The 15,819-nt window shown below is 40.3% G+C and overlaps 1 protein-coding gene across 1 annotated transcript; it reads left to right on the top strand.

The window, feature by feature from the left end:
* Positions 1-4,839: 4,839 nt before the first annotated feature.
* On the top strand, positions 4,840-15,113 carry LOC131228666 (uncharacterized). Its single transcript, XM_058224483.1, has 4 exons — positions 4,840-5,087; positions 10,916-11,530; positions 11,704-11,879; positions 14,487-15,113. Exons 1-4 carry the CDS (start codon positions 5,011-5,013, stop codon positions 15,083-15,085), a joined length of 1,467 nt encoding a protein of 488 aa, XP_058080466.1. The 5' UTR covers positions 4,840-5,010; the 3' UTR covers positions 15,086-15,113.
* Positions 15,114-15,819: the final 706 nt, after the last annotated feature.

A 15,819-nucleotide genomic window follows, 5' to 3' on the forward strand; every position in this document is an offset into this window, starting at 1 on the left:
CTGCAAAAGCAACGGTTGTTGTAGGGTCCTTTTCTTTTAAAAAGGATAATTGTAAACACCTCCCCATTAGTTTTTAACAATTGTATAGCCCCCCTCCAATTTGGATTACTGCAAAATACCACCTTTTTGCTAGAGGCACCGGGACTATCTGAACCAGATAGCCTCATCCCATGAGTTCATTTTGCCTTATGTGGGACCCCTTGTTGTGTATAAATGGTATTAAACCCATCCATCAGGGTCATTTTACTATTGGACATCAGAAAAATCAGGTTAATTTAGTCATCAGGTGGGCCATACCCATTCAAGAACGTCCAATCTATTTCAAGGGCCACCTGATGGTTGGCTCAGCCTGATTTTTGGGATTTCTCCTTTTCAACGGGTTGGATATGGAGTAAATGCACGGTAATAGGCTCCTACCTCTGGAACTAGTTAGCTTGCATGCAAGTTAATTGGCTTTTGCAACTTCAACAACCTTCCATCCACCTTTTGTTTTTTGACCCGAACAAAATTTATCTGATCAATCTAAACCTCTACCTTACGAACAACTTAATAAAAATTAAAATACTTCTACTTTTTCAGCTAAATTTACCTAAAATCAGGAGTATTTTTATCCAAAACCCTCTTCTTGTACTTAGAAAATCTATTATTATAACATAAGTTTTCAACCGTTCTTTTTCCCGATTTTTCAAAGGTAACGGTACTATATGGCGGTGGATCTCTGACCGTGGAGCCCACCTTGATGTATTTTACTTACATCCATACCGTCTATCTGTTTTGACAGATCATTTTAAGACATGATCCAAAAAACGAAGAAGATAAAAATCTTAAGTGAACCATACCATAGGAAACAGTTGTGATTGGCCATTAAAAAACTTATTGTAGGCCACAAAAGTTTTGGATCAATCTTATAATTTTGTGGTCCCTTCATCCAGGTCATTGTGACCTTATAAACAGATTGGATGGAAAATGAAGACTCCGGTAACCTCCAAGAAGTTTTTAATGGTGGATAGTTAATCAACACTGTTTTCCGTGGCGTGGACCACCTGAGGCTTCGATCTACTTCATTTTTAGGCTAATACCCTAAAATGATATTTCAAAATATATGAACGGCGTGGATGTAAGTAAATTACATGTACATATGAGACCGTGGTGGTGAATAATGAGGTGTTTAAATCGGCAGAAATTAGAGGGAGGTGCTTACAATTATTCAAAATTTCCATCCGCCTACAAGTCAACATTTCAAAACACGTTTCCACCAAATAAATGATCCAACAGATGGCCCACCAGATGGACAATCCCATTCACCTATGTAGTCCAACAAACGTTTCATTGGCTTACCGTGTAAAAATCACTACGATTTGGCAAATACTTAGAATTTGATCGATGGACTTAACATGGATGGTCAAGATCATTTACACAAATACAGGTCCAATAAAATATTTGATCCGTATATTTGTTAGGAACCATCATGGATTGCTTATGATTCTAAAGAATCACTTTTTTTAATCCGTTTTAACTATCCGATCCATCACAAGGAGAAATGGACGGATGAAGAAAAAAGGCCAAATCAAGGATGGATTGGATCATTGAATCGGTGGGAATTTTTAATGGTGGGCCTTGAAATGTGTTCTGATATTAATGGAGAGTCCGGATTGATGATTGGATTGTCTAAATGAACCTGTGAAACTAGGAGCACTATAACATATGAGTGCTCTTAGAGCACTGGAGCATTTCTCGTACACGTTGACTTGACATGTGAGTTAATTGAAACTCTTGCAGAGGGATGGTTGATACGCAGGCACTCGGAAGTTGTATAATTAGAGTAAATTAACTCATGTAAACTGTTCAAAGTGCCGGACCCACTGTATGTAGGTTCTCATCTAAAACTAAGATTAATTGGATTATCTTTCCCTTTAATTAATGGGAATTTTCTTGTTGAAGTCTAACCGGCATTCACTTTCCACTATTAACTATGGTGTGGCCTGCATATACTTTGGATCTGAATGAAATTTTGCCACATGACCTAACATCGAGTGAATCATGTGATGCAGGGAGTAGATTTTACACCAACAGTACTTTGGGTCCCACCTATCAGTGATCCGGACCGTGGATACCGTAAAATATTCTCTAGATTGGAAGCGTACTGAAGACTCCAACAATAGTATTCCAAAGCATCTCTGTATTACCACTATTTTCGTAAAAGACGAGGCCAGTACTGTCTTTGCAAAGCCAGGGTCCAGGGACGTAAGTTTACTCTGGCTTGTTCGCTTGATACGCGGCCACCCAATAAGGTACACGTGGATACATTCACTAAAATTAGAGCGCCAAAATTGTAAAACCCTCTCTCTCGGAGTCACGGACACACAGTAAGATTGGTGGACCTAGATGTTCTGATTTGTGGAGAACATTTTGTTGCAAAAGGACCATAGGATATTTTTCATTTTTAACCGTGCAACCACAATTCTGATAATCTGATAATCAAATCAGAGAATTTTTGTTAATGATACAACTATAAGCTGGAATTCACCATTTGTACGGTCTAAGTACCCGCGTATCATTTATCACACTCCCTCCGAGTATCAGACCTTTACTCCTCTCGAATGGAATAATTATAGACGGCTCCCTCCGGTTTCCGACAATTGTAAACCGCCCGCTCTAGTCTGTATTATTGTAGATACCTCCTCTCCGCTGCAGAAGGGGGATCTGAACCACATGACAAAAATACCCTCGTTTCTGCAGTAGGTTTTGCCGGCGTGTGGACCCTACCATTAGGTATAAATGGTATCCAACCCGTCCATAAGTGTCCTACACGGTGTATATTTGGATACTAAAAAAATTAGATTAATCCAATCATCGGGTGGGATATGCCTATCTAGAAACCTCCATATCTACATGGGGATCCATCTGATGGTTGGATCAGCTTGATTTTTTCTAGTTCCCATTTTCACGGTGTAATGAACGTTCTGAATGGTCTGGATGAAGTACACGAGATAAGGTAGAATATCTGTGTGCAACTATTTACCCACGAGTCGACAGGGGTAAAACGGTCAATATCTTCAAAGATAACCCTGACAATGCCGCCCTGAAGTAACTCGCGCTAGTTACGTACTGGGGTTACTTTCGAGAGAGAGCCATGTGAGTGTAACTTTCATGAGATCCACACCGTCCATCAGGTACGATGCCTTTTTCTACATTGACATAAAAAATTATGATCATCTATAACTTAAGCACGCCCAACCACAGGAAATATTTGAGATGAAACGTCCACCATACACTAGCCAATCCATTCATCTGATGTGCCTAGTTAGGATGAAAGAATTACTCAAAAAATCAAAATATTCTAAAATCTAGTGGGCCATACCGTGTGAATTTATAGATTTTAGTAGCAGTGTATACAAACCAAGTTAACTTGGTTGGCTCGCTCAACTCCACTCGAAAAAGCTCGACTTGGTTCGAAGCTGAGTTCCTGCCGAGTGGAGTTGATTTTTTAGCCTCAAAAAAATTTCAAACTGAGTGCAAGCTTGCCTAAGCTTAACTCATCTCAGATCGAACCCTAACACAAATCGAACTAGTTCAGTGACTTAGTTACTTTAATATTAATATTGCTCATCAAGTATTTGATGAAATGACTGGACGAGTGAAGTATTTTCTTTGATTTTGATATTGCCTATAAGGTGTTTGGTGAAATATTCGTATAAAGTTGCTACTGTCTTATATTTAGTGAGAAATTGAAAGTGCACCACGTGTGTTTATAAAATGTTGTGGAAGCTCAATTTTAACTCGAACTAGCCTGGGCTGGTAGCTGATCTAAGCCAAGCTGACCAGTCAGGCTCGAGGACTTGAGCCGAGTTTGAGCTGAGGTCAGCTAGTGGCCAGCTCAATCAGTTCAACTCGGTGTACACCGCTAGATTTTAAGAGTAGCACCTGAATAGTGAATGATACTCATTTTTTGGATCAAGGTCCAACACGTGGTGATGTACATGATGAACGGCGCGGATTTCAGGTTAATCTGTTTCTCCCACTGGTATGTACCTAGCGCGAGTTACCGAAGTGTTCCCCGTGGATGATGATTGCGGAAGCTAGGTGAAGCCATGTTGGTGAGAAATCCACTCCGTCCATCCGTTTCAAAAGATCATATTACGATATAGGCCAGCAAATGAGGTAGATGAAAAACTCAAATGGGCCGCACGACAGGAAATAATGAAGATTGAACGTCCACCGTTGAAATATTAGTGGGACCACAAAACTTTTGGAACAGGCTAAATATTTTTGTGTTTTCAGTTCATCCCTGTAGGAATGAGCTTATGAACGGTATGGATGGCATATAAAAATCATTTTGGACCCCAAGAAGGTTTCAACGGTAGGCATTTCGTTACCTACTTTTTCCTGTCATGCGGCCCACTTGATTTTTGGATCTGCCTCGATTTTGGGTCCAAGTTATAACATGATCCGAAAAAACGGATGAACGGGGAGGATTTATTACAAACATCACTGTAGGCCCCACCTAGCTTCCTGTGGCAGGCAGGCCAGGCTGTCACAGGAAATCTGCGTCCAGGCTTATATACTGCACGGAGAATCTTGAAACAGTGGGGGAGATAATTGCAATATTTCAAAACAAAATGGAGGAATTTACAATTATTTATCTTAAAATTCTCCGCATTTCCTATCCCTACTTATTTTCTCGCGATAATTTACTATTCAGCCAGGCAGCCACCGAATCTATCGGACAATCGCGAGAAAAAGACGAATATCTCGCCTGGGGTTTCTTAAAATATCTAACTCGAGTCCGAAAGTCCCACGTCGAATTTCTCGCAAGATTCGTGGCGCGCACATTTGAAAAAAGAAGAAAATAAATCAATCTCCAAAGCTCGTCTGATTTTTCTTTCTTTGCCCTTTTTGAATATTCTTACCTGATAATTCCCAACGTGTCCTTCCGCCGGAGAGAATATAAAACTATGATTCGCAGAGATGCTTCGGATCTGTTTCTAGGGTTGGGTTCTTCTTCGGTGGATGGGATTCAGGAGCGTCGGATCTCGCTCCTTTCAGAGATCTAGAGTTTCGGATTCGAGATTTCTTGGCGAGATGAAGTGAGTTTGATCGACTCATCTCTTTGATGCGTTTTGGTTTGGGTTTTCTGTTTATGTTCTTTGATTTTCTGTTGATTGAAAGATGATTTTTTTTAAAGGTTTGATTGAGGGATTTATGGAGATTTTGGGATTCCGTGGTGTTTTCACTTGATGATGAGAGTGTTTGGTTGTATTTCTGTCCATTGGTATTTTGGTAGATTATTGGATTTTTATTATTTTTTATTTTATAAATAGAAAGATAGATGTTTTCGGATGTATCAATCGCGATTGTAGGTATACACGGCATGTGTGAATTTTATGGACGGGATTTTTATTTTTATTTTTATTTTCATTTTCTGAACATGTTTTGGCTGATTGGTGGTGTCTGAATTGTGGGCCTGCCATGGATGGGCCATGGCACTAGAACTGCAGTTATCGGATAATCCTGTCTATTGATGTACTTTTTACCCATTTGAATGTGGACAGTTGAGATTTTTTTTGCCGTATCCATCTTTAGCCTGAAAATTGAAAATTGGTGCTGTCTGGATTGCGGCCCACCATGGATGGGATTACTGTGGAACAAGCAATGGGATTACTGTCTCCTCCATCCAAGCTAAAAGTAGTTGGATACAGTTACAAGGAACACTTCTATCTGTGTAGTCGGACAAAATACCATGTGGATAAGCATGTTGTCTTATAAACAATGGGATTACTGTTTCCTCCATCCAAGCTAAATGTAGTCGGACACGAGGAACACTCCTAGCTGTGTGTTGGCAGAATCAATCGATCTGGTTGGATATTAGATGATGAGCTGAATGATTCCAACACTTGTATTAAGTCACAAAATGCCATGTGGACAGGCATGTTGTCTTATAAACAATGGGATTAATGTTTCCTCCATCCAAGCTAACTGTAGTTGGTCCCAAGGAACACTCCTAGTTGTATGTAGGTAGAACCAATCGAGCCGGTTGATTGATTAACAAAACTATGGTTACAAATATCAGATATGTTACGGTTGTTTCATATCTGCATCGGACTTCCCGGCCAAGCAATATGGGGGTTAATTGGCCATACTAGAAATGATGGGTTATATCAACCTACATCGGCCTTGCATTATGCCCTGATACGAGATATGTGGGTGAACATGCAATACTAAAAGAGAAAAGAAAAGAAAAATAAAGAAGGTTGTATCGGTCCAATATAATCATAAAAGCCCCCTTTCGTTTTCTTATTTTTCTCTAGGCTTTTCACTTTATTCTTCATTCCAACCCTAGAGGAAGCTTACAAAGTCATTTTAGACTACATCAACTTGTATTTTGGGATCAAATTGCAAGATTTGAGTGGCATTCAATGAATCCAAGCAGAATGAATCGTTTTAGGGAGATTGGGAAAAAGGGGTAAAGCATCACTTTTTGTTCATTTTTTCCATTGTTATTTTACTGTATTTCAATGTGATTGGCTCTAATCCACCAAACCATGTTTGGTTTGTGTTTGATTAGAGCCTATTTGGTTGACTTTCAACAGGTCACGTCAAAGGACAACAATCTTATCAAAGAATAGTTTGATACACCATTGAGTACATGTTAAAAAGATAGATTGTAGTGTTTGCATTTTCTCAAAACTCTTTTGAGGGGAAAAGGTTGGCTGATGGGTGCTGTATTGGCCCATGTTATATCAGTTTTCTGGGCTAATACATTCCCCAAAACTGATATTTAGAACCTTTTAGATCCATGAGCGTTCTCTCTCTCTCTCTCTCTCTCTCTCTCTCTCTCTCTCTCTCTCTCTCTCTCTCAAGTTGGATAAGATCTTTGAATAGTTGTCTAAGATTCTTCCTCATATGAATTCGCTAGGCACTACAGGCTTCCTTTGTTTGTCCAACCTCTTTGGCTGTCAAATCTCTGTCTAGCTAGAGATATTGAAAAATGCCAGGTCCAGGATAAACCCTTTCAGAACCTCAACAGTAGGGGTGCAACTTGGGAGGACTGGGTCAAGTTGAGGATCAACCTGAGCCTAAGCCCAATTCAAGCTTTGTCAATCCATGACCCGACTAGACTGGAGATCTCCAAACCGAGCCCAACCCGATTTATCTTATCTTCAACCCTAACCCATCTTCGATTGGGTTAGGTTTATCCGGTTGCCCCCAAAAATCTCAGGAAAAAGAAGAAGAAGCTAGCTTACCTCATCTTTCTTCTTCTTCAGTCAATTGATCGGTCGACTGCCTCTAAAGATGGGGTGATTGATGTGTGGCTTTCAATTGCTCACCTTCGGGTTTTTCCTAACAAATGTTCAGGAGAGGCATTGACAATTTTATTTTTTTCTTTTTTCAAAAAGGGATTTATATTCCCACCCTTTTCAACTAGTTCCTCTTCTCTCCTCATTAGGCTCTATCACAACCATCCATTTAAAAATTTTCATATCTATCAAGTGAATGGAAGCATTCATGTATGTATATAATTACCTAATATGTTGTTGGGTTCAGGTTGAGTTTGGTTGCCTGAGTGGTGCAGCTAGCTGATGGGAAGGATCCGCCCAAGCATAGGCACCTTAAATCTAAAAACGAGAACTCAAACAAATAGAGAAAACAATTGCAGAATTTGATTCAATTCAAATGTGTCTCGACACTACTCATCGCAGGCCCTTATAGAAGCTTTAAAACATATATACAAGGAAAATTCATAATGTCATTGACAACTAATGACTTATTACAAATATGGAAAATAAATAAAATGGATTTGATTAATGGATTATTCATAGCTAGCTGATTGATTACACTGACAAACTATCTAAATAGGCTAGCTACCTAAATAAGAGGCCTGGGCCTCCTTATTGGTGGGCTAATTGTTGGGCTTGGGCTTAATGGGCTGAGGCCCGACTCATGGATTGTGGGCCTAGATTAGCCTGCATCAAACCTCTCCCGCTTGAAAGAACTCGACTCTGGCGAGTTAATGGCTTAATATTGCTCATAGAGGTCATGATTTAGATGCTGGAAGTCAGTAGTTGTGATCCATGTAGTATCAAAGAGAGGTCGTCATTGCCAACAGATGAGAAACTTCTGGTAACCACCTTAGTGTGTGGAGACGATCTAGTCATCGAGAACATCAACAATCGTATCTATAGGTGGTAAAACAGTTGGAAGTCTGATGACTTGTTCTTCGATACCATCTTTAGTATGGTGCTCATGATAGATGGAAATATCTTCCACATTGAAAGTAGGACTGATAGGTGAATCTAATGGGAGATCTAAAATATAAACATTGACACTGATCTTCTTTATGATTTTAACGGTCCTGCATTGCAAGGATGGAGCTTTTTCGAAGTGCTAGGAGATGACTGTTCAGGATGAATATGGGCCATAACCATGTTACATTTCACAAATTCAAGAAAGCAACGTGTTGTGTCTGCATGATGCTTATAACTTTCATTACTTGCGGCGATATTGCATCGAACTTTGTCATGCATTTTCTGCATATGACGGATAAAGTCATCAGTTTCTACGCTTTGATCTCGACTCTATGGGTAGAGGAACCAAATCGACTAGAAGATGTGGCTGTATACCGGTTTTTGCTTCAAAAGGTGAAATCCCTGTGGACCTGTTGACTGAATTATTATAAGCAAATTCAGCCATGCAATGGGCTGATTTTGGGGTTTTAATGGGGTTGATTTTTGGGTTTTGATGGGCTGGAATAAGAATGATTTTGGGGGTTTAATGGGTTGGAATATGGCTGATTTTGGGAGGGGGGTTTTAATGGGTTTGAATAGGGCTGATTTTGGGGTTTCAATGGGTCGAGGTGCTGATTTGGGGTGTTTTAATGTGCTGGAATATGGTTGATTTTGAGGGTTTTAATGGGTTTGAATATGGCTGATTTTGGGTTCTAATGGGTTGGATTATGGAGGTAGATGGCTGAAAAAATTTCGGTAGTTTCCCATTGTAAATTGGACGTTTGGGCTTTGTAAAAGAAAGAAAAACTGGCGCAACCAAGGTAGATGGCTGAAAAAATTTCGGTAGTCTCCCATTGTGAATGGGGGTAGGAGGAATGGATATAATGAAGTAAATAAAGGAAATTATGCAGAATTTTATGATTAAAGTACCTGAAAACAATAATATCGAGATTGTTGTTGATCCAAGACTTCAACCTAGCAATTGGAACCTTGCTCTAATACCAAACTGGCGCAACCGGCTGATAGGAAGGATCCGCCCCAAGCGTAGACACCTTCAATCTAAGCACGTGAACTCAAACAAATAGAGAAAACAATTGCAAATTTTGATTCAATTCAAATGTGCCTTGACACTATTTCCTGCCCGAACCCAACCCAACCCAATCAAATTTTTGGGTTGGGCCTGTCTGGTTTGGGTTGAGCCCAACCCAAGTTATATCCCTACCCAATGGTAGCATCTGGTGAGGGCCCCCAGGTTATGCTGTCTTAGATAAATATCTGGTCGCTTAGATATGAAAGGTTGTCGGCCTTTAGATCTGTCAACTTGTGTACCCATTAGTCCTCTAACACTAGGCTCCAGGCCTATGCCTGAGGCTGCTGATTTACTTGAGATACGGTGCTGCTAGTGGCCCAAACCTCCATGGGTAAATCTCATTGGATGTATATTGAACTTGTACAAAGTGATCCCAAAAAAAAAAAAAAACTGTGGTTGTTCATGAAGATCATTGTGATTGTAAACCTCCTAATAATCAATTTCAAAATGGTATGTACAGCAACAACAATTTAGTTTTTGACAAATATTAACGCTAGTCATTGGGTTTTGTGAATATGTAGTGAACACTTCCAGTTCTTCTGTGTTATTTGATTGGATACAGCTGATACAGTTTGGAACTTGTTTTTTAACACTATCACATTGCGTGTGACTCAATGCACCTTTGCACCTGACAAGTTGCGCTAGTCACTTCTGAGTGCTGATTTGCTATCAACTTGGTCTTGTTTTATTAGTGCTTTTATTTCACATTTAAAAAAAGGTTTGTGAAGTCAATTCTCTCCTCAGCCAAGATGTCTCTGCTTACCTTACCTTATCTGTGAGTTATTAGGATAATATCACATCTTTAAGCTTTACCCATTTTTAGCCTAAGTTCAAAGTGTACCTTGCATGTTTTAAAATATGTGTTCTGGATATTGCTTTGATTAGACCAATCCACATGGAACACTCACTGCGAAAGGCTTGTTAGCATTCAGATGATATTATTTATCTCCCAGGAAAGAGAACCTAATTTAAAACATTTTCTTCTGTCTGAATATGGTTGGGATACTGTTATTAGTAATTGCTTCAAGCCAATGGCATGATTATGAAACTGTGATTGTTTTTGTTTTCAAATTTTAAAATCATTCTGTTTCGAGACAAACACTCAAAAGGGATAGCCTTATCAAAATATGTTTTGAAGTGTTCCAATGTTCACATATACTGGTACAGGAATTGTTGCTTTGAGGAAATATGCTACACCTTGTAGTATGAGCCATGTATATTATCTCTTATATAAAGGAACAGTAGCATCAAATTCTGCTTCATTAGTATGTGAATGCCTTGTGGTATGTATGAGCTCTGACTCTCGTTCCAAAAGAACGATACATACCCTTTCTTCTACTTAACCCGCACGCAACATTCTGGATTAAAGAACATTGTTATAAGTAATCTGGTAAAAAAGAGATTGCTGAGTCTGTATTTGCATCCCCAAAGTACTTGCATCTTTTGGGTTGTTGTTTCTAGTATGGGGATTCATTGCTGAACACATTTTACTGTGCATGAATATTAACTTGGGTACTTAATGCTTCAAAAAACATCTTACTATGTTTATGTGCATTGACTCCGTCTTCCATATCCTACTACTATTTTTGTCATCTGACAGAACGAGGAAGGTCTTTGGGATTTCTCTATCTCTTATTCTCATCAATATGGCTTCTATAATGGAGCGTGCCGATGAGAATCTTCTTCCAGCTGTTTACAAAGAAGTCAGTGAAGCTTTCAGTGCTGGCCCTACTGATCTAGGATATCTTACGTTCATCCGGAACTTTGTGCAGGCATTATCATCACCCTTGGCAGGTGTTCTAGTCCTTCACTATGACCGCCCCACAATTCTTGCAATGGGCACCTTTTGCTGGGCCTTATCAACAGCCGCAGTCGGTATGAGCCTGCAATTTCAGCAAGTCGCATTCTGGAGGGCAGTGAACGGTTTTGGACTGGCCATTGTGATACCAGCACTCCAGTCTTTCATCGCTGATAGCTATCTAGATGGTGTCCGGGGGGCGGGATTTGGTTTATTGAACCTTGTTGGTTCCATAGGTGGGATAGGAGGTGGTGTTCTGGCAACGGTTATGGCGGGGCAAGAGTTTTGGGGAATACCAGGATGGCGATGTGCTTTCATTATGATGGCACTATTGAGTTCGCTGATTGGGTTCCTTGTCTACTTGTTTGTTGTTGACCCAAGAAAAATGCTTCACGGGACTGGCGAGAGCTCTGAAAGGTACCTTTTCTTTTTTCTTGAGCTTTTTTCAGTTCCGTCTGTTTCATTATAGTGTTGGACAGTTTTTAATGTGTTTATACATATGGGTCCTGCCCATAGCATTCAGATGCTTCTCCTGCCCATAGCATAATACTCATATGGGTCCCGCTTATTTCCTGATGGTTATTTCCCAGGACTGATTTGGTTGAAAAGAGCACTGCCATTTCACCATCGAAGTGGAGAGATTCCTGGATAGCCATGAAAGCTGTGATGAAAGTGCAAACATTTCAGATCATAGTCTTGCAGGGCATTGTCGGCTCGCTGCCATGGACGGCCATGGTGTTCTTCACAATGTGGTTTGAACTAATTGGTAAGCACAGGTTCAAACGCTTATGGATACTGATTAGGGGTGGGTGGCAATGGGTTGGGTTGGCCCACAGGTCAACTGATGCGATTCACTTTTAAGGTGGGTCTGAGTCAAGCTAAATGGATAGCGGGTTGGGCTTGGGGCTGAAATATGAGCCATTTAAGTAACCGGGTTGGGCTTGGGTTGAACCCTACCCGCCCCAATCTGCCCCGACCTGCCCACACAGGTTATCAATGGGTTGGGCCAGATGACCTGACCCAAAACCCGAAATAAAAAGTGTGGATAAATTTCTTATGTAGATCCATATACATTGTTTGGGCTCGATTGTGCATAGCCTTAGTGTCATATTCCATACTTAAACCCGAGATGGGTCATGATAGGTTGGGTTGGGTCAGTTGGGCCCTGACCCATTTACAATTAAATGGGCTGGGTAATGCTCCATCAACGGTTGGACTTGGAATATCTATGACTTGTACTATCAAACCATTAGGCCACTTGTGGGATTGAAACCCATGTATATTGTCAAAAGATGATGACCATGTATCATATAATTGCTCTTCTTAAACTGCTAGAGTAAATTTTGTTGTGTGTGCATGCCCGCACGTGTGCACGTGTGGGTGGGCAGGCAGGATTCCATTCTCCATACTCTGGTACTCATTTCCAAGAACCAGATTTTAGGAATGACAAATTAACTGTTTCCCATCATCATCATCATCATCATCTGAACCTTATTTCAACTAAAATAGTTGTTCCCATAATAGCCAAAATAACTGACAACCATCGATCAGATGGCTAGAATCATCTTATATTTTGAACCATTTGCCATCCACAATGGGGTAACTAGATGGACAGTGCCAAATGACAAGTCACCCTGCCATGTGCAGTGTTTGTAGCATTAGTATTGTTACAAGTATTTCTGGCTGGGGTTATGGAAACATGTATTGATATTGCCAATACATGGAAATGTATCACTGACTGAGGGAAACATTGGAGAAACATGGGGAAAGCGGTTGGATTTTTCAGTGAAACTTTAGGAGATGCTAAAATACATATATTTGCATATTTAGGAATAAGAAGTTGCCAAAAAAAACATACAAACCAAAATTTTCATTTCATAAGGGTCTAAAGTATGTGTTGTCATAAAAAATCAATGTAATAGTCACCAAAATGAGTTCATTTCATACCAATAATATTCCGGCCTACCAAGCTTTCAATTCACTTTTTCTCCCCCAAATTGGAAATTCAATCCACACGGTATGGAGATGAGGTGCCGAAATCCCTTCTCCAACCTAGATTTGGAAGAAAATTTTTTGGAGAAAATCTTGGTTTTTCTTGTCTTTTTTGCTGGTTTTCACACGTTGCTTGTCAAAATGGAGGGGTGATGATACCACTGAAACTCTTGATGCCTGGAAATATTGTAATCGATACGTTGTTGATATCTCGGTGGTATCAATACACGGTGATATATTGCTGAGATATCGCTGATACTTGGAAATGTTGTGAGTTTTTGGCAGTTCAGTATTGCTGACTCTGATCATTTCAACGACATTATTGATAATATCGCCGAAACCTCGAACATTGGTGATGTGTGCTGTGGAGAGATGGCTCCATGATGCAGGCACATCTCAAAATTTTCTACATGGTTGATTGCCAAACAGCCTGCAATCTAGATGCTCAATGACCCAGATTTGCATGGGATTGTGTGGAGGCTGTCATCATTGGCCCTGGCGGACTGTGATCATCTACATGCCAGTAGGCGCACATGATCAGTCCCACCTTCGTGGGTCCCATGAGAAATTCCTTGGGGAATAGGCTCTTTGGATAATTTGTTTCACTAGTTTTTTATTTTAGCTTGGACAACAAGTTTGGTATTGATGTCATTCATCTTGCGGCCCACCATTGGGGTATCAAATGATGTCAGAATGACATAAAACTGGTCCCATTTGGAATTGTGTTGAATTAGCTCTCATGGAGCCTAAAATCATGTAATTCCAACACCATTGTCAATTTCCAGTAAGCATGCATGTATGGTTGTGACGATTAGGGGATGTTTTTGTTACGTTTGTATTTTTTTGGAATAGAAGGTTAGGATATATATATATATATATATATATATATATATATATATATATATATATATATATATATATATATATATATACAATCACATGATTTTAGGTTTGAGTTTTCTCCCTAAATTTCTAGAAAGGGTGTACCAATTGGCTGAGGGTTTACGCCTGGTCCTGTTGAGCTGCTTGCCGATCCTCATAATCTGTCACTGGGCCACATTTGCAGGATTCCAAAATCTGTGTCCTTACGATGATTTTGGCCCATGTTTCTGCTATGCACTAGTTGCAGCTGATCATTTTCAGCAAATTGGACTGCATCACTCCACTGCATTATGGAACTACCAGCCTTACCTAAGAGCATTGTTATGCTGCAACCTGCATCTCTTGGACCAATGGCATTCATGGTTTCTGTGCTTTTGTTATCTGTAGTTTGCAAGCTACAAAGAGCAAGGAAAAAAAAAGAAGAGTTGTTCACACATTTCTCCTGATTAATTAAGATGTGTGACACAAACAGCATATGATCTATTTGATTATTTTGTAGGCTTTGATCATAACAGCACAGCTGCCCTTCTCAGCCTTTTCGCAATTGGATGTGCTATGGGGTCCCTCTTGGGCGGATTAATAGCAGACCGGATGTCACGCATCTACCCACAGGGTGGCCGCATTATGTGTGCTCAATTCAGTGCCTTCATGGGCATCCCTTTCTCATGGTTCCTTCTCACAGTGATCCCGCAGTCAGTGAATAGCTGGTTCATCTTCGCCACTACCCTCTTACTCATGGGCCTTACAATTAGCTGGTGTGCTACTTGCGCAAACAATCCCATGTTTGCTGAAGTCGTGCCACCCAGGCACCGGACCATGATATATGCCTTCGATCGTGCTTTTGAAGGATCCTTCTCCTCATTTGCTGCCCCCATCGTCGGAATCCTCTCAGAGAAGATCTACGGTTACAACCCGAAGACAGCAAATTTGGCTACTGGATCTGCACGGGAAGCTTTTGCTCTGTCAAGGGGCCTTCTGTCGATGATGATAGTTCCTTTTGGTTTGTGCTGCCTGTTTTACAGCCCATTGTATCTTACTTTTAAGCGAGACCGTGAGAATGCCAGAATCATTAGTTCAAAAGAGCAAGAAATGACATGAAAGTGCTTCCTACTGAAAGTAACCTTCATGTGTTTGGACTCCCTTATTTGAGCTAACAAGAATGTCAACACATCAAGGACACGAAGATGGCGTTTTAATTTATGTGATCGATTGACAGGGTTCCACGATCTCCCTTACATTGAAGGAAGCTTTTGTTGTGCTATTGAGAGCACAAACAGCTGAGTTATCGTTCTCTCCCGTACACATTTATGAGAAAAGAGGGTGCTGATGAAGAAACAATCCTTCAGGTGCGCACCACACTTTTTGAGTGCTGATCGTTTATTTCAACAAGAGCAATCCACTGCCTATGGCGTTTTCATGACACAGCTTGTCTGTATGATGATCTGAACTAGGCGCCCTCTAATCTTTTCCATTGGAAAATTGCTTTGCTTAGATTGGACTATCCTAACCGCTTAATAAACATACATTTTCTCAAGGAATCTAAGGCCATTGTTGAATTACCTTTTGCTAATCAATTTGTATGCGGTGGCATAAGTGTTAGGATTTTTTTAAAAGGTTTTATTTTTAGAGTATGGCATATTCACTATGATACATATCAAATGACCGGTTTTGCTTTCGATCTAGTAGAGACATGCCTGGTGTTGAGCACTGACATGTTGTTGACCTCTCATGCCTAGAGGCACCGGATTGCACCCGACGTTGTGGAGAGTAGTTATGCTGCTTGAGATGCGAGTTAACAGTGGGTTTATCATCAATCATTTTAAAATCTAAGA

The sequence above is a fragment of the Magnolia sinica genome, chromosome 16 (genome assembly GCF_029962835.1).
Source record: "Magnolia sinica isolate HGM2019 chromosome 16, MsV1, whole genome shotgun sequence".
Classification (NCBI taxonomy): domain Eukaryota; kingdom Viridiplantae; phylum Streptophyta; class Magnoliopsida; order Magnoliales; family Magnoliaceae; genus Magnolia; species Magnolia sinica.

Bases quoted from the DNA above. Each gene is read 5' to 3' on its own strand.
- LOC131228666 (XM_058224483.1), top strand. From the start codon at position 5,011: ATGGGATTCAGGAGCGTCGGATCTCGCTCCTTTCAGAGATCTAGAGTT. The intron at 5,088-10,915 runs GTGAGTTTGATC...GTCATCTGACAG, and splicing joins AGATTTCTTGGCGAGATGAA to AACGAGGAAGGTCTTTGGGA. The intron at 11,880-14,486 runs GTAAGCACAGGT...ATTATTTTGTAG, and splicing joins AATGTGGTTTGAACTAATTG to GCTTTGATCATAACAGCACA.